At 40.7% G+C, this 24,807-nt stretch overlaps 1 protein-coding gene and 1 pseudogene across 5 annotated transcripts in view; one reads left to right on the top strand and one right to left on the bottom strand.

The window, feature by feature from the left end:
• The window catches only part of CDC42BPA (CDC42 binding protein kinase alpha), a 172,225-nt gene that overhangs the window by 88,969 nt on the left and 58,449 nt on the right, over nucleotides 1-24,807 (top strand). For 3 of the 5 annotated variants that reach the window (XM_037138820.2, XM_037138818.2, XM_053659563.1), the window contains 6 exons: nucleotides 295-417; nucleotides 2,955-3,088; nucleotides 8,598-8,840; nucleotides 9,088-9,198; nucleotides 19,318-19,565; nucleotides 23,887-23,992. In XM_037138820.2, coding sequence (XP_036994715.2) covers nucleotides 295-417; nucleotides 2,955-3,088; nucleotides 8,598-8,840; nucleotides 9,088-9,198; nucleotides 19,318-19,565; nucleotides 23,887-23,992 — 965 coding nt within the window. The remainder of the gene's footprint in view (nucleotides 1-294; nucleotides 418-2,954; nucleotides 3,089-8,597; nucleotides 8,841-9,087; nucleotides 9,199-19,317; nucleotides 19,566-23,886; nucleotides 23,993-24,807) is intronic. The other 2 variants (XM_037138819.2, XM_053659562.1) reach the window with 2 other exon arrangements.
• On the bottom strand, nucleotides 20,283-20,390 carry LOC119044475 (uncharacterized; annotated as a pseudogene).

Here is a 24,807-nt window from a genome sequence, read left to right as displayed (position 1 = left end):
CCCAAACCTTCCCTCATACACCGTCTCCATTTTCATTTGTCCGACAGTGCTTTGGGGGTGTCACATGATGGTGCTTTCCTGCCCCCGCTGTGTGTTTTCATGTTAAAGACAAGTGCAGGGGAGTTTATGACTTAAAATTAATGTGTTTGCAAGCTTTTTTCCCCAGTAGGTAGATGTTTTGATTAGTAGAATTATATTAGGATTTCTCTAGAAAGAAATACATATGGCTGTTCGTTGTAAAAATTTCAAGTGTGGCCCGATTCCTTACTCTCTCTTTTACTGACCTGTTTTAAGAGTCGACACAGACCGTCCAGGCCTTGCAGCATTCCACTGTCGACGGCCCACTGGCGGCGAGCAAAGACTTAGAGATCAGAAACTTGAAGGAAGAAATTGACAAACTAAGGAAACAAGTAAGAGGTAAATTTCTGTTCATTTTAGTAGATTTTAAAAAAATCTTTTATTTGCACACAAAATGCTTATTGTTAGTCACATGTTACATGCTTCGGGCTGTGTGCCAGTGAGGGAAGCGAAGTAAGACGGGTGTCTGCTCTCCGGGAGCTCACAGTTGGCCTGGGGAGGAGACAAACGAATGGTTTTTGCCAGACATGTGTGCGGGCTGTGGGGAGAATAAACACAGGAGGAGCACCTAACCCAGGTTTTAGTTATGAAGATGACTCTTTTGGAAGACCTGTTAGTTTAGGATACTCCGTTGGAATTCGTCTGGCAAAGTATACATATGAGGAGGGGAAAGAGTGTTAGGAGTGAGGAAGGAAGGTCAAAGGAATGCCACCTGTACAGGCGTTAAGGCATGTTAAACTTTATTTTCTTTGTAACAGTTTATGTTTCAGTGTATTGCTGAGATAGATTAAAAATAATTTTGACAACTCTCGATATACCTAGTGTATCCATTCATTCAACAAATATTTATCGAGCACCCATTGTGTGTTACCAGGTGTGGTTTTAGGCCCTGGGGATGCTAGAAGGCACAAGTGCTTAAAGACAGCAGGATAAGAGGAGTGGGTCACAAGTGCAAGAGGAGGAGTTTTTACATGTTAAGCCGGGTCGTCCAGGTAGGAGCCTCACTGGGAAAGTGACACGTGAGCACAAGCCTGAAGAAGGGAAGGGGTCTGGCCATGCAGTTGAATTGGGAACTTGCATTCCAAGCAGAAGGACCAGCCAGTGCAAAGGCCATGCAGTCAGAATGGGCCTCTTGAGTTCAGATGAGATGTGGAGGACAGTGTGGCTGGAGTAGAATGAGCAGGTTTGCAGGGAGGATGGAAGGGACAAACTGGGCAGGTACAGGGCTGGAGAGGGCCTGGCTTGATCAGTGGGGTCTCACTGAGTGTTTTAGGGACTTTGGATTATTTCTGAGTGAAATAGGAAACTTTTTCAGGGTTTGGAGTCATCTCTGTCCCCTTCCAGCCCCTCCCCTAAGCTATGGAAGTCAAGGAGAAATCTAGGGAGTGGATAGAGGCACTGGTCGATGCTGTGCCCCTCAAGATGGGAAGTACAATCCAGCTCCGAAGAGCTGCGCATTATTGTAGGGATAAGGGCGTAATGGAAGAGCTGTGGCAGTGCTCTCGTGAGTCAGAGACCCTCAGACCGTTCTCCCAGTCCCCCCGACTCTGTCTCAGCCCTGTGCAGTTTACCCAGTGCAGCTCCGCAGACGATTCTCGAGATTCTAAAATAAACTATGCTGTCCATGGCAGCATTTAGACTTTCAAAACCCCAAAGATGGATAAACTTTTATTATTAAATCTGTGACTTTAGGGCAGTAAGTATTAGTTATTGAATTTAAGAAATCTGGAACCAGTGAGTGTGTGACACACTGACACACTTAAGTGACTCTGTCGGACTAATGTATTATAAACACTTGGTTTGTGGACAGCATTTAACTCAACAATGCACAATGGTGTATGTATTTGCGCTCATACCTTAATTTGCAAACAAGTCACCTAGGAATCTTATTAAAATCCAGGTTCGGCTCAGTGGGTTTGGAGTGGGGCCCGGGATTCTGCATCTCTGACAAACTACCAGGGGGAGCTGACACTGCTCGTTGGGAGTAACGAGGCTGAAAAGAGCAGGAAGTGCCCCGCACAGAGTTGTCAGCGAATGCGTTTCAGTTTTTCTGTTTTCAGTGGCTTGTTCTTTAAATATTATCAGGAACATTTTATTTCCACTTATTATTAAATATCATTTAAATATATACTAAAGTTAATACTTTTATTTTATTTTGTAATTTTTAACTTATCATGCTAAACATTATTTAATATCATTACTTTCTAAATTGGAGAGGTTGATGCAAGAATTTCCGGGCTCAAAGAAAACAGGGGAAAAAAAGCCCTTCTGTGCCTTGAGTCTTAGCTCTGATACTCAGTCAGCCCCGTGACCCTCGTCTTTTTATCTCAAAAACAGAGGTACTGATTTCTTTTTTTGTATTTAGTTATTTTTCAAGTACAGTTTTTTGTCTATTTCTCTCATCCCAGCCCCCCCATCCCATGCTCCCCACTTCCCTCCCATCTCCACCCCCCCAGCTCTCTTCCCTGCGTCCTTCACATTTGTTCCTCCAAATCCCTCCCTCCTTCCCCCTTAAATTTCCTTCCCTCTCCAGAGGAACTGATTTCGATGGAAGGTTTTCAGGTACTTACTTTCAGAAACCAAAGTTTCCTCTTCAGTCGTCACTAGTGAAACCAGGTTGGGGGATCTGGAACCACAATATTGGAAGCAAAAGCATCTTACAGTGATTTGACTGACCTGACTGCCTTGTTCATTTGGCTGGTTTTGCTCTTCTTTGTTACTTTTACTCTGTTAATTGGTTCTGAAGGTACTGTTTTTAGAAGTATGGTCTTTTTAGTCTAATAGCTATTTAGGGCACTTTGTACATTTTCACATTGGCATTAGTTCCTCAGCATCTTTTATACAAATAGTAAATGAAACATTGTCTTCTCTTTCAGAATCGAGTCATTTGGAACAACAGCTTGAAGAAGCTAATTCAGTGAGGCGAGAGCTAGATGATGCTTTTAGACAAATCAAGGCTTATGAAAAACAAATCAAAACATTACAGCAAGACCGGGAAGAGTTAAATAAGGTAAAAACATAGATTGTTAAAGGCTTTTCTGAATTCTTAATCTTGTTTAATTTGTGTATTGAAAGCATTCATATACAGTAATACTAATGCATTGTAAAAAGTTGGTTTAAAAATTTAAGATTTGGTGTATATCATTTGATTAATAGCTAGTAATGAAAAAACATATTCAGGCTTTAAAATTCAGAATCTTTTGTTCTTTTGCAAAGTTAATATTCAAAGGACTGATTAAAAATGAAATTTATTGAAAAAGAAATGTTATCAAGAAATAAGAATAATAAAAATCAGTTTAGTGTCTGTACAAATTAAAGATACAGGCACATTTTCATTGTGACTTGCTGATATCAAAATTCTTAAGATTATATTAGAAAATTTCTTTAATGCTTTAATGATTTTTTAAAAATGTCAGTTTATCTTTTACAGCATAGGTGAACAAACTAAAATTATGTTCATAGGAGCTCTGTGCAACACTTGAACAGCGTTATACACATCAACAAAATATATTAACAGCTGGGACACTGTAATGCAGCTCAATAGGGAAAATAAAACTAAGCACTAGAGAAAATACTTAGCTTAAACCACATGTTGTGTGTACCTTGCCTTTCACTGATGGATATTTTAAAATGTTGGAATTAATACTAGCCAGTGTAATAAAGAAATGAGTGGCTTATGGTGCAGTATAAATTGCATTCAGTGATGTAGCATATGATACATTGAAAATGCAGAAGGAAATCCCTCTGCGGGGAATTTATAAGTCTTGCTTTCAATAAAGAAATAGAGGTAATTAAAAATAAAACAAATAACCTTTTGCTGATGTGGCTAATAACAAAACACTAATAGAGAAATCTATAAAGGTTAAATTGAATTAGGTTAGTAAATTGAATTTTTACTTTTTTCTTGATGTAGTTTCAAGCAGTGTTGTATATAGATTCATTTAAATTTATGGCCAATTTAATAATATTTGGAATTTATGGATGTTGTGTTTGTCTTAATAATATTGTAGTAATGTTAGTGGCTACTGTTAGGTATTTAAAGGTAGGACTACTCAGCTAAACTTAGTTAACATAACAAGATGAGAAGCTGATATCCAGATGTATAATAACGGGTTATTAATTATGGTGTATTTGCTAATACACTGTTAATGTTAACATACAGGGTCCGGCGGAAGTAAGGCTTTATTTACTTGAGTGTGGTTGGTAGGGTGTGTGAATGTCTCACATTAGATGGACAGCAGTTTGAACATTCCACCTAAAGTCACATGGTGTGCTTGAGTGTGGTGTTTGTTATGTTACAGAATTACATGCTTATGATTTTGTAATTACAAAAGATTATTTATGCTGGACCCTGTAAAATAATTATATACCACATAATTATATAATGTATAATTTATAACAACTATTAACATATAGGTTAATAACACTATATTTTGAGGAGAGAATCATGCTGAAAAGAAACAGATTATACGCATAGAGTTTTAAATGATTTGGTTAATATCTTATAGGCAGCAGATACTCTTTAAAGATTTTCTTCACATTGACTGGTGTTGCTCAGTGGATTGGGTGCTGGACTGGGAACCAAAAGGTCTCCAGTTCGGTTCCCAGTCAGGGCCCGTGCCTGGGCTGTGGGCCAGGTCCCGGTTGGAGGTGTGTGAGAGGCAACTGGATCACATCACTGTTTCTCCCCCCTCCTTCTCCCTGCCTTCCCCTCTCTCTAAAAACAAATAAGTAAAACCTTTAAAAAATCCCAAGGACATTAAAAAAAGTTTTTTCATTTGATGCACATGAAAGAATAAATGTAACATTATGTAAGTTTTAATGTAGTCAAATTTATAAGTATCTTCATGGTTCATGCACTTTTTGGCTTGTATAAGAAATCCGAATTAAAATAACAACTGTCCTAAAATTTTATCTAGAAATTTTTAAGTTTGGTCTCTCATATTTAAATTTTAATGCACCAGAAGTTACTTTTGCGCATCATGTGAGCTAAGGATTGATTTCCATTCTCCCATGTGGCCCACCAGGCCCCCGCGCCCCCCCCCCCATGCCCCGTGACGTGCAATGGCACCTCTGCCCTGCGTTCAGTCTCCCCTGTGCCTCAGCCTCCCAGTTCTCTGTTGCTGGACAACTGTGATGGGATTTGCAGTACAATTATGTTAAGTCTGGGGAGCAGTTTCGGGAGAATTGACATCGTTATAGTATTGAGTCTTTAAATTCTTACTGCCCCTATTTATTAATATTATACTAAACGTACACGCAGACTTCAAGAACAGAGCAGATTGTTGTGATTTACAGTCGTCCCCCTGATCCACGGGGTGTGTTCCTAGACCCCCAGTGGGTGCCTGAAACCGTGGGTAGGGCTGCCCCCCCGTACATATCAAGTGAAGTAAGGGAGACTTGAACATGAGCCCTGCGGTGCCCTGACAGAGGGCCAAGCAAGCCGGTAAGTGACTCACCACCGTGCAGTGGCTGTAGCCAGGACACACCGGACCAAGGGGTGACTCTCACCCCGGGCAGGGCAGAGCATGATGGCGTGTGACTTCATCACACCATTCGGAAGGGCAGGCAATTTAAAACTTCTAAATTGCTTCTTTCTGGAATTTTCTATTTAATGTCTTCGGACCTGGGTTGACTAAGGATAACTGAAATCGCCAAAAGGGAATCCATGAATAAAGGGGGAGACTGCTCTACGTAGAGCCAAAAATAGCTACATGGCTCCCTGGGTGTCGGTCTTGCTTTGGGGCAATGCATTGATTGCTGGGCGGTTAAAACCTGACCCCCACACATGCAGAGTCTGTACTGTAGCTTAGGAGCTCCGGGAAAGTGAATTGGCACGTGTGTAAATAGAGAAGAGAGGCAGACTTCCTGCCCCCCCCCCCCCCCTCCGCCCTTCTGAGACTCTCCTGGAAACCTAAGGAGACGGATCCAGGACACTTGGGAATATTTGAAATAAATCACTCAAGTGGAAAGGTTTGCCCAGAGTTGCCAGCTTTATAAAGAGGGTCTGTCCCTGGTCGGGCTCTTAACTCTCTCTCTGCTCCTTTTTGAAATGGGAACACGTCCGGGAATTAAATGTCTTTGGATTTTCTCACTATCTAAATTATACATAAATTACTTTAAAAGTCTTTCCCAAGTCTCTAGTTTCAGTAATATTTACTTAGAAAGACCTAACTGTATAAAAACATAAAAGTATTTTCTCTGCATTTCATAGTCTTTTTATCTACAAGCATGCCCCATGGCTCCATATCTTTAAATTCCTTTAAAATGTTTTTCTGTAAAATTGTATACCGGTCCTGTTTGCTTTTTCTTGAATTTATTATCCTGTCTATTTTTTGGTATTTTAGATGGTATCTTTAAAAATTACGTTTTTCCTGATTTTGTTCTAGCAGTGTTGCTAAACTCTCACTAACTGTAATAACATACTTAAGACTCTTTCAAGTTTTCTGCAAATAATGACAGTTTTGTTTCTTCCTTTTTTATTTTTACGGCTTTTCTCTCCTTCCCTTTCTTACTGTACTGGTGCAGACCTCCAATGCTATGTGGAATGGAATTGGTGATAGCAGACACTCCTGTCTTATTCCTGATTTCAGAGCACGGGTCTCTCGTATTTCACCACTAATGTTTTCTGTATGTTTTTGGTAAATACTTCTTATCAGGTCAAGGAAGTTATCTTCTGTTTGTTTTGTGCTAATCATTTTGATCAATAATGGGTATCAAATTTATTAGATGTGCTTTTTATGCACACTGTTGTAACAAGTTACTAGGACTTACTAATATTTATTAACGGAATTATATGATTGTTCTCCTTTAATAAGTTCATGTACCGAGTTACACTTACAGACTTTTTAACATTAAACTCTTCAGCCTATCTGGGTTAAATATAAATTGCCCATCTCTTTTCTCCTAAATAAAATGAGAGTACAGGTAACACATAGCATCAGTTCTAATAGCATTATTTTAAGTGCTCTACATATATTAGATCATTTAATCTGTGTAAGTATCCTGTGATTCTCATTTTACAAATGATAAGACTGCGCACAGAGAGTTTAGTGCATTTGTTCAAGATCATAATAGAGCTAGAAAGTGATGGGGCTGGAATTTCAACACAAGGACTCTAGTTCCAGAAGTCATGCTTCTCACTTCATATGTCGCTGGAACCGATTTGGTTAGGATTTTTTAAATTTATTTGCATCAGTAAGATTAGCCTGTAATTTGATTACCCTTACCTTTCTGGTCTTTTCTTGATACTCAAGATTCTACTGGTCTCATAGAGTGAGTTAGGTAGCATTGCCTCTTTTTCTGTTATTCAGAAAAGTTTGTATAAGAGGAACATGTCATACCTTGAAACACTGGAGGAATCAACTGCAAAACCACGTGAGCTTGGAGATGCTCTCCTGCCGGGGGTGGGAGAGCTTTATCTATTTAGCTCTTTCAGTTGTTACAGGACTATTCAGGCATTTTATTTCTTCTTGAAATACTGTTGGTAAACTGTACATTTGTAGGCATTTGTTCATTTCAGGAGTTAACAAACTCATTGGCATGAAGTTTTTCCATGTGTTCTTTTATTATCTTTTTTGGTCTCTCCTAGATTTGTAGTTATAACCTCTTTCCTAAGAACTTCCTTGTGCATTTATTCCTGCTCTGTTTGAGCTCATCAAATGTTTGCTGTTTTATTATTTTTCAAAGAACCAGCTTTTGGTTTTGTTGATCCTCATTATTCTCACATGTCTTTTTCATTCATTTATGCTCTTTATCTTCTCATATTTGGAGGTAAGAGTTAATGTGTTGCTCTAGCTCTAACTTTTTATGTGGAAATTCATCGCAAGTCAAGCATTTTTTTTAGTTTCAATATAAGTATTTCAGGCTTATAAATTTTCTGCCAAATAGCCCTCCTACTGCAAGTTTTACAGTGCACTAAACATTCTTAGTTTTTAAAAATACTTAACTATTTTTATGATCTTTCTTTTTGACTGAATTGTGGAATTTTGTCTTTTTATTTTTGATTTCTCTTTAAATGGTAATGTTATTAATAGTACTTGATCTGTGTAATATCTGTTCTTTGAAATTACATAACTGCTTTATGGCTTATGCTGTTCCATTTTAAGTGTTCAGTATGTACGTGAGAAGAATGTGTTCTCAGTATTGGGAGCTAGCTTCTACATATGGAACTTGTTAATTGAGCTTTTCAGGTGTTATTTTTTATATGCACAGATATACATTAAATATCATAAAATCTTTATTTTAACCAGTACATCTTGTATTCCTGTGCTCTTTATTCATTTGTAGAAACCAAGGTACCAGCAGGTTAAATACGCTGTTCCTTTGCATGAGGCATTGAGACCATGAACAGGGCGGCATGCTCTCAATAGCTGTTCCAAAGTAGTTTCTTTCTTTTTAATGTTATCCTAAGGTGAATAATCTTGGCTCCTCTTGACTTCATGATAGCAACTTTGACGGGCAAATTTGGCCCCCAGGTTGCAGAATTGGTAACTTATATTCTTTTTACAAAACTGTAGGAACTAGTCCAGGCTAGTGAGCGATTAAAAAACCAGTCCAAAGAGCTGAAAGATGCACACTGCCAGAGGAAACTAGCCATGCAGGAGTTCATGGAGATCAATGAGCGGCTCACAGAATTGCACACCCAAAAGCAGAAACTTGCTCGCCACGTCCGAGATAAGGAAGAGGAGGTGGACCTGGTGATGCAGAAAGTTGAGAGCTTAAGGCAAGAACTGCGCAGAACAGAAAGAGCCAAAAAAGAGGTTAGTAGTCAGGCCAAGTCTCCAGTGTCCATGCGGCAGCGACACAAGCTGCTTTTTACGGTGAAATACTACGTATTGCACTCTTTAACTTCTGAAAAAGGTTGTTTTTTTAGTTTGGTAATATTGTTTAATGTGAATTTCAAGATTCGTGTTATCTTCCTGTTACAAGGTAAATGCCCATGGGGAACCCGTATTATTGGAAAAGCAATTATAATGGTAAATCTGCTTTTTTCATTTTATGTTAAAGCTGGAAGTTCATACAGAAGCTATAGCTGCTGAAGCGTCTAAAGACAGGAAATTGCGCGAACAGAGTGAACACTATTCTAAGCAACTGGAAAATGAGTTGGAGGGACTAAAGGTACCGTTTGATTGCATCTTTATGAAGCTGAATTAATTTTCTCTTCTTTAGGCCTAAGTGGAGTGTTAGTCATGTGCTCTCTTGGTGTAGAGTAAAAATTAGCTACCCTCCCAACCTAGTGCTCTTAATTCTCATTTTTACCAGTAGAAAGCTGATACTGACTTCCCATTCTTGGTGGAAGGAAAGGAGGATGGTGTTTAGTGGGAAGAAAAAAACCTATCAAGAAAGAGTTCAGACATTTATGCAGGACTACATACCTGGACAAGACCTATTGGTAATTTGCCTGGGAGGCGTGGTTAGATATCCAGCCCTCTGTCTCGTGAATGACCTAGGGGGGCTCACAGGTAGCTTTGTAAGTACTTGGTTAGGGGAGGCAGATCACAGTGTGCGTGGACTAACACATCTCAGCAGAAGCGCTTAACACGGGAAACCGGTGCCAGCTCTAGAGAGTCGGACTGCCTGGTTTCCGCCCCTAGCCTCCTCAGTTACTGGCTCTGTGATGCCACACGCAACACTGAACCTCTCTGGGCCTTAATTTCTCATCTGTAAAACCCTGCCTCATTTGCTTTGTGTAAGGAGTTCATACATATGTGTGTAAGTTGACATATCATAATTGCTCTGTAGTTATTACTGTAATAACGCGTACTTCAAAGGGAGAGCATTGGGATTAAATTAACATCGTATTTCTACAACACTAAATTATAATCTGGATGTGGTATGTGCCCTTTCTCGACTCAGACCTTTGCGTATCCTATTTCTTCTGCACTGCCCGTCCCGCCTCCACCCACTCCTGGTATAACCACGCCCAGTCCAGAGTTCTATTCATCCAGCAGATACAAGATCGAGCATGATCTCAGGAAGTCTCGGTATTCCTTATTCTGTGCTGATACAGGACTCTGTTCATAACTTTAGCGTGGCTCTTGCCCTAGCCCAATGGCTCAATTGGGTGGTTGCGGCTTCAGTTCCCAGTCAGGGCACCTACCTAATGTGTGGGTTTGTTCCCACGTACAGGAGACAACCAATCAATGTTTCTCTCTCGTATTACTGATGTTTCTCTCTCTAAAGTCAGTAAACATATCCTCATGTAAGGCTTAAAAGAAAGTTACACTATATATTGAAAAAGAAATCGACCGTAAATGGAGCTATGCAATTCAAACCTGTGTGTTTGAGGGTCAGCTGTAGCTGTAAAAGCTCTCAAATCAGTAACCTAACATTTAGCTTATGAAACTAGAAAGAGAAGATGAAAGGGAACTCAAAACTAGCAGAAGGAAGGAAATAAAGGTTACAACAGAGTTTTAAAAATGAGAATAGAAAAATAATAATGAAACCAAGTTGATTCCTTAAAAGAGCAACAAAATTAACAAACCTTTAGCTAGACTTATAGATAGAAGGATTAAGCAAATAACATCAGAAATGAAAGTGGATACATTACTATCTGTTATCAGAAAGCAAAAGGATTTTAAGGCAATACTATGAATAGCTCTGTGCCAGAAAAGTAAGTATGCTAGATGAAACAGACAAATTCTGGAAGCACACAGGCTACCTAAACAGACTGAAGACAAAGTAGGAAATTTCAACAGACCTATAACAAGTGAAGAGATTAAATCAGTAATAGGAAAATTCCTGACAAAGGAAAGTCCAGCACCAAATGGCTTCATTAGTGACGTAAACCAAATATTGAAAGAAGAATGAACTCTGATTAAACTCTTACAGATAAAACAGGAGTAGGGAGCACTTTCTAATTCATTCTGTAAAGCCACCCCCACTCTCATACCAAAGCTGTATTAACAACATAGCACAAAAAAGAAAATTATATGCTAGTATTTCTAAATATAGATGCATAAATTCTCAACAGAATACTAGTAAGCCAAATCCAAAACTGTTATTAAAAGGATTACACACCGTGAGAAAATGAGGGTGGCTCAATGTAAGAAAATAAAGTGTAGTGTATCACATTAATAAACCTAAAGAAAAAGTACGATCATCTGAAGTGATCCGTATATGTCATTTCAGAAAAACCAACATCTTTTCATGATAGAAACTCTCCGAACACCAGGAATAGAAGTGAATGTACTCAATATGATAACAGGCATTTATGAAAAACTCAAAGCTAACATCATACTCAATGGTGAATGGCTAAAAAAGTTTCTCCCAAAGACTAGGAATAAGATCAGGATGCTCACTTTTACCACTGCTATTTAACATTATACTGTAGGTTCTTGCCAGAGGCATTGAACAAGAAAAAAATGGAGAGACATTCAAACTTGAAAGAGAGAAGTAAAACTATCTCTATTCACAAATCACATTATTCTATATGTTTAAAAATCCCTGAGAGTACTACTAGCTCCGAGTCGAGCATATAAGAAGCTTGGAAGTCTCCACTGTGTCCTAACAAGTAAAAACCTGAATGGAGAAACCCACAACTCTTCTTAGATCTGTAGAAATGACGTCACAGAAGAAACCATTGCCCCCAAATTGGAGAGACTGCAGGGCAAATACAGAGAATCACAACTTACTTAGCAGAGCAGAGGACTTTGTAGCAGTCATTGCCAGCGTACGGAGACCTGAACTGTAATGGAGAAAGGGCTGGAGGCACCAGTGTGAATAAGACCGGGAGTGAAAGGCCAGGGGAACCCAGGTGTCAGGGACCCCCCAGTCTTTTGATTTTTCTCTCCCGGAGCTCCCCGAGGTTTGCACAGGGGGTGTCTGTGTGCTCACAGTAGGGGAACCATTTCCACAGCATTTTTCTTCACAAGGTCTGTCCTCAGGAGAGACTCTGCAACCAGAACCTGACTGGTGGGGGTATATCAGCACAGAACTGCCTGGAAGGAAGGGAAATAAGCTAATCACAGCCCACCCGAGCTGTCGTGTTCAAACTAGCGAGAAGGGAGGAGAAAAACTGGAAGAGTCCTCTGAAGTTCATAGTCCAGAGGCAGAGGCTCTGATCCATAAATCTGATCTTAGGACAGTTTACTACCACATCATTAAAGCCTGTTATAACAAAATACACACAAATGTACGTGGGGAAAATTACACAACTCTGATGAAAGAAATCAAAGGAGAACTAAATAAACGGAGAGATATTCCACATTCACGGATAAGAGACTCATTGTCCTCAGATGTTAGTTCTTCCCAACTGTGGATGTGACGCAGTCCCAGCAGGTTCTCATGTGGACGTCAGCGAACAACCTCAAGTTTACATGGAGAGGCAAAATCCCCAGCGTAGCCAGCACTGCACTGAAGGAAGAGGACACGGTTAGAAGACGGATACTGCCTGACTTGAGGACTTAATGCTGAAGCTGCGGCAATCAAGACAACGTGATATGGGCAGAAACACACACAGATAAGTCTGCTTTGACGGAGGAGCAAGGGCAGTACCGTGGAGCAGAGGTGGTCCTTTCAACAAATGGTGCTAGATTGGGGAAATTCTCCTTTATTATTTGTTCAAATAAGTTTTCCACTGGTGGCTGTGCCTTTCCCCCTTCTGGTACCCCTATAATTCGGATGTTGGAATGTTTAAAGATGTCCTGGAGGTTCCTAAGCTTCTCCTCATTTTTCTGAATTCTTATTTCTTCATTCTTTTCTGTTTGATCATTTTTTTGTTCCTTCTGGTCCACTCCCTTGATTTGAGTCCCAGTCTGGCAAAGGAAATAGACTTCCAGGAAATCCAGGAAGCTCAGAGAGTCCCAAAGAAGTTGGACCCAAGAAGGAACACACCAAGGCACATCATCATTACATTAGCCAAGATTAAAATGAAGGAGAGAATCCTAGAAGCAGCAAGAGCTAAGGGGACAGTCACCTACAAAGGAGTTCCCATCAGACTGTCAGCTGATTTCTCAAAAGAGACCTTACAGGCAAGAAGGGGCTGGAAAGAGGTATTCCAAGTCATGAAAACCAAAGGCCTACAACCAAGATTGCTCTACCCAGCAAAGTTTTCATTTAGAGTGGAAGGACAGATAAAGTGCTTCTCAGATAAGACCAAATTCAAGGAGTTCATCATCACCAAGCCCTTATTCTATGAAATGTTAAAGGGACTTATCTAAGAAAAAGAAGATAAAAAAGATGAACAGTGAAAGGACAGCAAACTCACAGTTATTAACAACCACACCTAAAACAAAAACAAACTAAGAGGACAGCTAGATCAGGAGCAGAACCGTAGAAATGAAGATCACATGGAGGGTTAGCAACAGGGGAGTGGGAGGAGGAGAAGGGGGGGAGAAGGTACAGAAAATAAGTAGCATAGACAGTAGATAGAAAATAGATAGGGGGGAGGGTAAGAATAGTAGGGGAAATACAGAATCTAAAGAATTTGAGACACGTGTTCATGAACTAAAGGGGGAAATGGTGGGGGAGGGGTATGCAGGGTGGAGGGGAATGGAGGGGGGAATAGAACAAATGTAATGGCATAATCAATAAAAAAAGTTAAAAAAAAAAACAACGGTGCTAGAAAAACTACACATCTAAGTGAAAAAAAGATCTAGATACATGCCTTCATAAAAATTAACTCAAAATGGACCCATGATACATGTAAAATCTACATTTTTTACTCCCACAAGATAATATAGGGAGAAAACCTTGATAACTGTTGGTATGGCAGCAACTTTTCATATATAGCATGGAAGGCACACAAAATCAAACAATGGGTATGTTGGACTTTGTTGAAATTGAAAGACGCTGCCAAGAGAATGAAAAGATGAGACGTAGACTGTGAGAAAACACAGATAAAAAGACTGTTACCCAGAATTTACGAAGGACTCTTAAAACTCAGCAATGAGAAAACAAACGAGAGCAACAGGGCTGCCGGATCACCGCATGATAATTAGTTGTGTTCTGTGTGCCGGCGGGGGGCAGTCCTCAGAGGAGGTTAAGAAAGCACTTCCAGTTAATAATAGCATCAAAAAGAGTAGGTGCCTCAGAATAACTGTAACCAAGAAGGTTGATGACTTGTGTGCCTAAAGTTACAAAACATTGCTGGGAAAAACTAAAGGAGACCTTAATGGGTATCCTTTTGTGTGTGAGTTGTTTCACTTATCATAATGTTTTCCAGATTCACCCATTTTGGAGCATGATCAGACATGCAGCTTCATCCCTTTCTGTGGTTGAAAGATACCCCATTGTCTGTACAAACCACATCTTGTTTCTCCATCTGTTGATGGGCGCTTGGGGCTGTTTCCACCTGTTGGCTGCTGTGATACTGCGTCAGTGAACTCTGGTGTGCAAGTGGCTGTTGGAGCCCCTGCGTACTGTTCTTTGGGGTACGGACCTAGAGTTAAATCGTGGGTCATGTGACCTGTGTGCAGTGTTGAAGAACCGCCGGGCTGTTTTCACATCCTTGCAAACACTTCCTTCTTTTTCCATTTCTTAGGTTTTAGCCATCCTAGTAAATCTAGAGTGGTTATCTTGTGGTTTTAATTTCATTTTCCTAATGTTGCACATCTCTTTTTGTGCCCATTGGCTGTTAATATATGTTTGGAGAAATGTCTATTCCAGTTATTTGCCCCCTTTTTTTTTTGATTGGGTCGTAGGAGTTCTGTATATATTCTGGATATCAGACCCTTATCAGGTATTTGATTTGCAAGTAAGTAATTTCTTCCAGTTTTTAGATTGCCTTTTCCCTTTCTCAAAAATGCCCTTTGACACAGTGCACTCAAGCTTTTATTTGATGGGGTCCAATGCATCCAAATCCAGGTGTTGGCAGGGCCGGCCCTTCCTTGGCTATAGAAGTACCTGCTGGGTCCCTGCCTGGTCTTCACTTCCAGTTCTCCCGGTGTGCGTGACCTTGAGTCATTGTAGGGCCCGCTCTACTGACCTCACTTTTGGTTGATTAACTCTGTAAAGACCCTGTCTTTCTTTTTTCCAGCTTATTGGGGTACAGCTGACAAATGAAAACTGTCTAAGATGTAAAACATGATGTTTGGATATATGTATATATTACAGTCATTTATACCCGGATGAACTTTCTTAATCTTTTTAGCAAATTTCAGGCACACAGTACAGTACTGTTCACTGTAGTCACCCTACTTTACTTTAGGCCCAGAGAGTGGGTTCATAGATGAGACTTCACACCCTGACCAGTGGTGGCCCATCCCTGCCCCCCGACCCCCACATCCCCTCCGCCCTGAGCATCGGCCATTCTTTTGCTTCCAGGAATTTGACTGTTTTAGATCCACATGGAAGTCATAGAATGCACTAATTTTATATAATGACCCTGTTTTTAAATGTGGTCACATTTTGAGGTTACATACTGGTGGTTATTGCTTCTACATAAATTTAGGAGGGAAAGTTCAACCTTTAACATATACTTTTCACTCATTATTACATAATTGTCACAAACATAATTTTAATGATTACAAAGGAATATCCATTTATCTAGTTCTCTAATATTGAATAATTATACTTTCACAATGTTACAATTACCATGAACACCTTTATACAATGCTTTTCAGTATCATTTTCTTAGAACAAATACCTGAAAATGAAGTTGTCAGGTCATTGCAAGACCTTGAGTCAGTGCCACAAACACTTGCAAGTGTAAGAGGCATTTTCTGCTTTATTAGTAGTTACTTTATGAGGCATATTTTCTCTGTGAAATCTCTCTTCAAATCATTTGCCCATTTAATTAGATAGTCTTAATTTTTTAAATAAATTCACATAAACTCTTTGTATAATTATACTTAGATTTTCTGCAACTATTTTGTCACTTTCATTTGGCCTTTAACTTTGGCCTTCTTTTTCAAATTGTAGAAGATTTGTTTTTATTTTCCTCAGTTGGCTTTTCCTTCTTTTTCAGAGTTTGCTAAATATGTAATTCTGCTTTTTCCTGGATGTTTTTATTTTGTTAAAAACTATTTAACTCCATTTTATTTGGAGTTTGTGTTGCTAACTTGTATGATGTGAGAATCATTTTGTTCTTGTATTGCTGGTGGTTCAAATGTTGTTAATCACTGCCTTCCTCAGTGACTGAAGTTGTCTCATATATTGAATTAAATTATTTGGGGATGGAGATATATTACAGTCATACTCTATTAAAGATTTGTAGTATGTTGCCCTGGCTGGTGTGACTCAATGGGTTGAGTGCTGGCCTGTGGTCTGAAAGGTCACCAGTTCAATTCCCAGTCAGGGCACATGCCTGGGTTGCGGGCCAGGTCCCTAGTTGGGGGCATGAGAGAGACAACCAATAGCTGTTTCACTTACACATCATGTTTCTTTTTCCCTCCCTTCCTGTCTTTCTAAAAATAAATAAAATATATTTTTTAAAAAACTAAGATTTATACTAGGTTTTAATATCTGAAAAGAATATTGTCCTCTCCCTCTCTTTATTCTTTTTCCTTTTGCAGAATTTTTTGGTATTTCTGCCAGTTTATTTCTGCCCATGTACTAGGAACATTTGTCTCCATCTTCCACCCCTGCATCACTTCCCACATTAAAAAAATGCTTTATTAGCTTTAAAAGGAAGATAATTTGGGACATACTGAATATATATCATTTAATCTTCCCATTAAGAAGAGTTCTTTAACAGAACTTGATATTTTTTCCTGTGTTGTTTCAAGTCTTATTTTTATAAAGACTTGTAGTTTTTTATATAATTCAGAAAAATTACTTACTATTGTTATCCTTTGTACACGTTTATTAATTTCTAGTTAATTTTGTTTGGTTGTTTTTTTGTTAACAGAGAGACTTCTTACTATTTTCTTACTGCTTATTCTGTGGTCCGGAAGTACTGATGGTTAGTGTTTGTCTAATGCAGTTGCTTTACATCATCAACTCTGACACTTTCAGTGGGTTAATTTGCATTTTCTGGGTGAACAGCTATATTAAATGATAATGATTTTATCACTTTTTAAAGATACTCATTTCTTGTAACTAATACTTCACATGTTTCTTGGTCAGATCATCTAAGAACTAACATTAAATAGGGGAGATGATGGAAGACATCTTTCCTGTCGTTAGTGTTCCTGGATGTATTGTGTGTATGTCTGGTGTTTTACCAGCGCTGTGTTGTCTGGTAACTTGAGAATGGACGATGTTTAAGGTAGCAGAATCTGCGCTTCTGTTTTGCTTTGACTCGTGGTGGAACTGGGAGTAGTGTTTGGAATGGGTGTTGGATTTTGTCGTGGAGTCTTAGATGGGGTACCTACTGAGATTGTTATGTGGTTTTGTTTTAGTTTAACTTACTGAAAGAAAGCATTTTTTGCACACGTACTAATACATTTGCTAATATTAAATTATTTTAAATACCTATAGCACAACCTATTCTTTTCCCATATAGTTTTCTTTTTTACCTATGGTTTTAATTTGTTTGTCACCATTTCATTTGGCTTTTTACATCCTTATCAATTAGTGACAAATCTGTAACATTTTTAGGGCATTTAGGGCAATTTTTCTTTGGAATTTCTACTACATGCTGTTACTATCCCAGCAGCCAAACTACACTAACCAGAACAACAAACTAAAATTGTTATTCAGGTGCTTAGAAAAATGAAAGAAGAGCAAAGTAGTTCCCCTTCCCTGCAGGGGATCAGTTCCAAGATGCCTAGCAGGTGCCTGAGACTGGATGGTATCGAACCCTATAGTACTGTGTTTTTCTATACATTTATACCTGTGATAAAGTTTAATTTGTGAATTGGGCCCGGTAAGAAGAGGTTAACAACAATAACTGGCTCTGAAAGAACAATTATGGCACTGCACGTACTGAAAGTCCCGTGGATGGGGCCCTCTCGGTGAGCACTGGATTGCACGTGCCTTGCTCCTCCTTGTGACACACCATGACACAGGGCCAGGTGACGAGATGAAGGGAAGGGAATACTGGGCACCGAGACACAGTGTGAGGCTGCCGTGAGGGTGACTTGAACACGAGCCCTGCGATACTGTGACCGCCAGTCTGATAACCGAGCCGGCGAGGTGACTGGGGGTGGGCAGCGCATACAGTGTGCGAACGCTGGCTGAAGGGATGATCGCGTCCCAGTGGGACGGAGCAAGCAGGGTGCGCAGGGTTTCATACTGCTGCTCAGAAAGGCATGCAGTTGAAAGCTTCTGCATCATTTGTTTCTGGGAGTTTTCATTTAATATTTTAGGACTACAGCTGGCTGCAACTGTGAGTAACTGAAACCATGGAAAATAAAACCACAGATATGGGAAGACAAGTGTATAGATAGATAAGTGGTCAGGGCTGCAGACGCCCATGTAGGCATTATTGTCATGCAGCTGCACGAGAGCGAGAATCTGACTTGATGTGGCTCTTCTCAGCTCCAGCAGGTCTTTGCACGCCAGGCTGCCTCCGCAACTGCGGGACAGTCTGTGTTGTGCAGCTGGTAGGCGCTTCCTGGGTAGTCTGTGGGTAATGCTGGGACGGTGCAGTGGGTAACCCAGGCACGCTTCTGAGGCCCGCACTGATACCGTTTGTTTATTTATTTTTTAAATCGTATACCTCAAATGGGAAGAAGCTAGCATGGTGGATTTTTTTAAAATTTAAATCAGCTATTGTTACCAGTTCAGCCCTAATACCACTTTCAAAAAAGGACACATCTGCCAGAGCTTGGTTTCTCATTGTCATTAATCATAGCCCATAGGTTCTCTGGGTTTCTCAAGTTTCGTTCTCAGTTACTTGGGAGAGTAGGTCACAAAGCTCAGGAAATCTCACAGTCACAGTCTCCGTGCTTCTGTTCATCCTTGAGCCATGACTTGGAAGGGGCTTCAGAGACCACGTTTTCCTTTTCCCTTGTTACTAAGAGTGTATTTTAACCTAATTTGTAAAAAGATGGCTTTCAACCAGATTTCTCCTTCTTAATACCCTCCCTAAATGCAAGGAGTCCTGCTTTTGTTTCCTAGAGTGAGCATGAAGGTGTTAGATTAGACCTTTGTCATTTTAAGTACCAACAGAAAATACAGATACCTAATCTTGGTGTGAAGAAGACTGTAACATACACAATAATAAAGGCATATACACTGAGGAAAAAAATTGCGGCGTATGGCAAAGACTAATATCCTGAATAAAGAATTATGTTTATGTGATAATATACAAAAATAATATTCAGCTATATGAACAGATCTTTATGTTACAGAAACAAATGACTTGTTTTATTATTCTTATAGATGAACTAATCTTTTATTCTCTTATAGCAAAAACAAATTAGTTACTCACCAGGAGTGTACAGCATAGAACATCAGCAAGAGATAAGTAAACTAAAGACAGATTTGGAAAAGAAAAGTATCTTTTATGAAGAAGAATTATCTAAACGAGAAGGAATACATGCAAATGAAATTAAAAATCTGAAGAAAGAACTACATGATTCAGAAGGCCAGCAACTTGCTCTGAACAAAGAAATTATGATTTTGAAAGACAAATTGGAAAAAAACAGGAGAGAGAGGTAAGAATCAAGTTATTTAAATGTTTAATATTTATTGAATGCCTAGTATGTGCCAGGGACTGGAGATCCATAGGCAGTAAACGTATTCCAGTCCTCGGGAGACCAGAGTCAAGATGGAGAACAGAAACTTGCAGTCCAGCCTGATGGGGACGCGGGTGGGCTGTGTGGGGGAGCGCGTCGTAGCAGAGGCACACAAGGCGACTTCGTACGCCAGGGTTTCTTGGACAAAATGATTTGTAAGTGAAGACCCGAGAAACAGATGCTGGGGAAGAGTGTCCAGGCGGAAGCAGCAGAATGTGGTAGGATCTGCAGGGTAAGAGGAGCGTGGCACCCTCAGAAAATAAAAGCCGTTCATATGGCAAAAACATGAAAAGAAAGATGAGGGTGGTGAGAAATGAGGCCGGAAAGGAAAACAGAGGCACGCTCATGACGGACTTTAAGGAACTTGGACTTTATTCAAAGGCCCTGGCAGGGAAAGGGCATGATTGCATCTATATTTTTAAGAGATGTCTCCTGCAGCCGTGTGGAGAGTGGGCTGGCGGGAGCGGAGAGAGAGGAGTCAGGGTGACAGTGAGGGACGTGCAGGGGTTTCCCGAGAGGACGGACCGAGAGGACACAGTGGCCGGAGGGGAGGAGTGAGAAACAGGAGGGATTATTGGTGATGCCCAGGTTTCTAGACTTCAGGGTGAATGTGCGTTGGTACCATTCTCAACCTGTGTTGGGAGCCTGAGTTTATTCAGTTCGGTACATTGACTCAACAGGAGTATTTTAAACTGATAAGAACAGATACTACACTTGATCTTAGCCAAAAGGCCGAGAAGCAATCAACAGGAGTATTTTAGAACCTACTGCCTGTAAGTCACTGGGAACATGGCAGTGGAGAGACAAAAAAATCTCTGTGCTCATAGAACTTTCCTTTAGTTATGGTGAAAGACTACAAACAATTAGTAACATAGCAAACATATTGGGTAATGGTAAATGTCAAGAACAAAAAATAAGGCAGAGGATGTGAGCTGTGAAGCGTTACGGGGAAGGATTTAGTTGCATCGGTAGGATGGCCAGGGGAAATTGTACTGAGAAAGTGACTTCTCAGTGAGGGCTCAGGACAGTGGGGGAGGTGTCACTACAGATGTATGAGAGGAACATTGCACGTGGTGCACCCCACAATAGTGACCGCTGTGGTAAACTGTGGGGTTTGATGACGACGGCCAGAGCCGATGTGGGTTCATTGTCACATGTGTACCACTCCGGGCAGGGATCTTGATAGTGGGGGTCAGCGCTTGTGGAGGGGCAGGCGATATCTGTGACATTTTGTACCTAGTTTTGCTGTGAACCTAAGGCAGCTATAAAAATAAAGTTTATTTAAAAACAATAACAGGGAGGTCCATGTGGCTGAAGTAGAGTTAAGGGGAAAGAATAGTCAGAGATGACCATGACAAGCAGTAGGGGCCAGGCTTTGGAAGTCGTGTTCAGTTGGCTTCCGGTTGTTTATTCTGAGTAAAACCATTGAAGAGAGGCGTGACAGGGTGCTGAGCAGAAAATTAACAAATACTGACTTGTGTTTTAATAGGATGGCTTCTGACTACTGTGGTAAGAACGGTCTGAATTAGATAAGAGAAAAAGCATGAAACCATTTAGAGAGCTGTTGCAATAATCTGGGCAAAAGATGGGGCCCAGGGTGGTGGGCAGAATCGGTGGTAAGAAGCGTTTTCATTCCAGTCTCCTTTAAAGGACAAGATAATGGCATTTGCCGATGGAATAGATATGGGGCGAGAAAAAAAGAGGAATCAAGGATGATACCACGTTTTTGGCCTCAGCAATTAGGAGACCATAGAGAGGAAGACGATGTGAGAAGCAGCTTTGGGATGGGAGTGTTATCAGGAGCTCATTTTAAACAGCTGACGTTTGAAAAGCTTGTTAGACATCCAGGTGGAGACGTCAGCTGGGCCACGTGCAGCACGGCCTGGGTTTCAGGGCTCGAAATGACGTTCTGGGAGTGCTTACCGCCCCAGGCTCTCTAAACTGGTGAGACAGTAAGAGGTCACTGAGGGCAGGAGTACAGACAGAGGAGAGACTCTGGGGCCGGGCGCTGGGGCAGTCCAGTCTTTGGGGCTGGGAAATGAGGAAGGAACAGCCAAGAGAAATAGCAGGAAGAAAACCAGGCAGATTTGGTGTCCTGGAATCCACGTGATGAAATCATATCAAACCTGTCTTCGCGTCAGATGATATCATGTGTTTATCCAACAAAATGAGGTCCAGGTGATGGCAATTGAGTTTAACCATGTGCAGGTCAGTGGAACAGTATGGGTGGGACCCCACAGATCTGAAGACTTGAAGGCAGGCAGTTGGAGACAGAGCGTAGATCACCCTGCTATTACTTGGAGTCTTATAAAAGCAAGCAGTGCAGTGAGGTAGTGGCTGGAGGAGAAAACTATCTCAAAAGAAGTTATTTTGCTTTTTGTTTTTAGGTGGGAGAAATAACACCAGGCTTGTAATCTGATAGAGAATCATTCGGTACATGACTCCGGGGAGAGGAGCAAAGTGCCAGAGCAGTGCATTCTCACTGGGATGGGAGCGAAGGGGCTGGGCCCCGATTCCACCTGTAGTGTGAGAGGAGCAAGCAGAGTGTGGGCACAGGGGACGGCAGAGACGGTGCTGGGAACGTGTTCTGTGCTGAGCTCTCTTATCGGGCATGTTGAACTTACGGTGCCTGGAGGACATCTTTGTGGAGATGGCAAGTCAGCAGTTTGAAGCCCAGAAAAGCTCCAGATGTCAATTCAGAGCTCACCCGCATAATAGACAGTAACTGGACTCAGTAGTGCAGTGGCAGAGATAGCGTGGGGGGAAAACGTGGAGAGAGAGGAGTCGAGCCCTGGGACTGCATACGGAGGAGCACTAGCACCGCGGGGAGGGCACCGGGAAGTCCAGAAAGGCAGCTGAAGTCAGGAGAGCATGGAGTCACTGCAGCCAGGAGAAGATGACGTTTCAGGAGGAGGAGTGGGCAGCGCGGGCAAGGGCAGCCGGCGGGTTGGGTGTGGCGACAGGACATGGTGAGTGTGGACAGAGCAGAGCTTTTTTGGGGTGGTAGTGGTAGAGGCCAGATTTTGATGTGGTGAGGAGCGGCGAGGTGTGTAGACAGATTGTGCGGGGTTTCAGGGTGGCTGCCGGTGAGGGAAAGACGAAAGTGGAAAATGAAGGGTGACGTCGGGTTTGGGGGAGAGTTTGCTTTAATATGGAAGAGACTCGAGTTTCATTTCATGCAGATAGGAAAAAACAATGGTTCTATGTAGAAATTTTACTCAGTTTATTTGAACACATATTTTTCTGAAGAAAGGCTCTTTTGTAACTTTTCATGTTTTTGTCTGTTTTGAGTTGCTACTGAACAGAAAGATTCTTAGACACAAGTAAATTGACATTGTGACGATAGATAATAAGGAAAGTGTCACGTTTGCTGGGACACACTATGGCTTGTTTTCCTGGAGTTTATTATTTAAATTATAATTTAATTTATATTCAGTAATGTAGTGGTGCTAGGGATTTTTAAGATTACATTTTTAAAATCAAAATTATGTTTTTTTAATCACATAAAATTACCCTCAACTGATGCACACTGAATTTCATTTGCTGCTAGCTAGCATCCCCCCTCAGACTGCTACAGATGGAAGCAAGTCTACTTAAATGCAGTTTTCTATCTCATTATTCAAAAACTGATTCCCCTCTCTCCCTTTTTGTAAATGTCTGTGAGAACCATGTTTACCTCTTAGCGTAGACATTTCTGCCCCCAGGACTATCACTTTAAGTAAGTTTTGTAATACTAACTTGTGTTGTATATGTATGTGTAGGTAGCAGGTACTTAGGTGAGAAGGAAGGAGCAGAGGAAGGCCGAGTGCACTGAAAGGACAGTTGGGAATGTGACCGTGAACTTCCGGGCTCCGAGGAGCCGAGTCCGAGGAGCTGAGTCCGAGGACCGGTGCCGTGGCTCGTGAACCTGCTTTCCCAGCCTCCTCACCTCCCGGTTTCCTCTCGTGTACACACAACCATTTAGGGGCCCCCAGCCCAGGGGCCCACAAAGCACAGGTGCCTCCCTCAGATTTCCAAATGAAAAACAAAGTGCATGTTGTTAAGAGGACAAGTCTGTTGACTATTTAAAGGAAGATGATTGTTAACTTTAAGGGAAAGGATTGGGGCTTGTATCAATCAAGATCTAAGTGGCTTTTCACAGTAAAGCATGTGGCGCAATAGCCCATCTGGGACCATAATTTTACCTTTAATTCCACTCCTTTTCTTTTTCTTTTTCTTTTTATGTTTCAAATTGTGTTAGTCAAAGTGAAAGGGAAGAATTTGAAAATGAGTTCAAACAGCAGTATGAACGAGAAAAGGTGTTACTAACTGAAGAAAACAAAAAACTGACAAGCGAACTTGATAAGGTGAGCGATTCATCCTCATTTATACTCATTGAGCACGTGCCGTTCAGCCCTGTGGTAGAAACTGGCTGTAATTTTGTGTGTGGTGCACATGTGTTGTGTAATGTTGCTCTTTCTATGCAAGGATTGCTTGTTGGTACAGGCACTTTCTCCTGGTGCCCATCTGTACAGGAGTCTCTGGAAAGAGGTTTTGCTCATCTTATTCTTTGTCCTGTTTATTTTTTTGAGCCTCTGTTCTGCACTTCACTTTTCGTCTATTCTCTTTCTTACACTTTGCCTCACATTCATCACTTAGCTCTGCCATAGCTAAGTTAAGGCTGATCCTTGGCAAGAGCAGGAACAGTTAGGCCAAACTGGAGAAGTTTTGACAACTATAATAACATATTCATGATGAAGAACTGGTAATTGCTAGACATAATATTGTTGTTCTATAAGAATCCAAAGAAACCAGCTCCGCCTAAACTCTGTAGCTGGAATAAAGAGCAAAACCATAGATTAAGTTCGTAAGTAGTCAGATTGATGAACAAAATTTCAAATGCTTGAAGGGATTTTTCTCTCTAATAATCTATCGGATTTCTTGAATGGTTATCATTCTGCACTTCTTATGCCATCTCTTAATAAACAGTTGTAAAAATCCTAATATTAACCAGAAGTTTCAATAATTTTATTTACATTTAAATAGGGTTTGGGGAATTGTGTTTTATAATAATTTCTAGGATTTTCCTCCAGTAAAAGTATTATGTTCAATTGTTAAGAATTCCAGTAGCAGATTGAAAGACCATGGTTGAATAATCATAAAAAGAGTCTCTTTATTTTAT

The sequence above is a fragment of the Artibeus jamaicensis genome, unplaced genomic scaffold, assembly GCF_021234435.1.
Source record: "Artibeus jamaicensis isolate MK-2021 breed Jamaican fruit bat unplaced genomic scaffold, CSHL_Jam_final scaffold_754, whole genome shotgun sequence".
NCBI lineage: Eukaryota > Metazoa > Chordata > Mammalia > Chiroptera > Phyllostomidae > Artibeus > Artibeus jamaicensis.
Note: the sequence above shows the minus strand (reverse complement) of the source record. Positions and strands in the feature narration are given on the sequence as shown.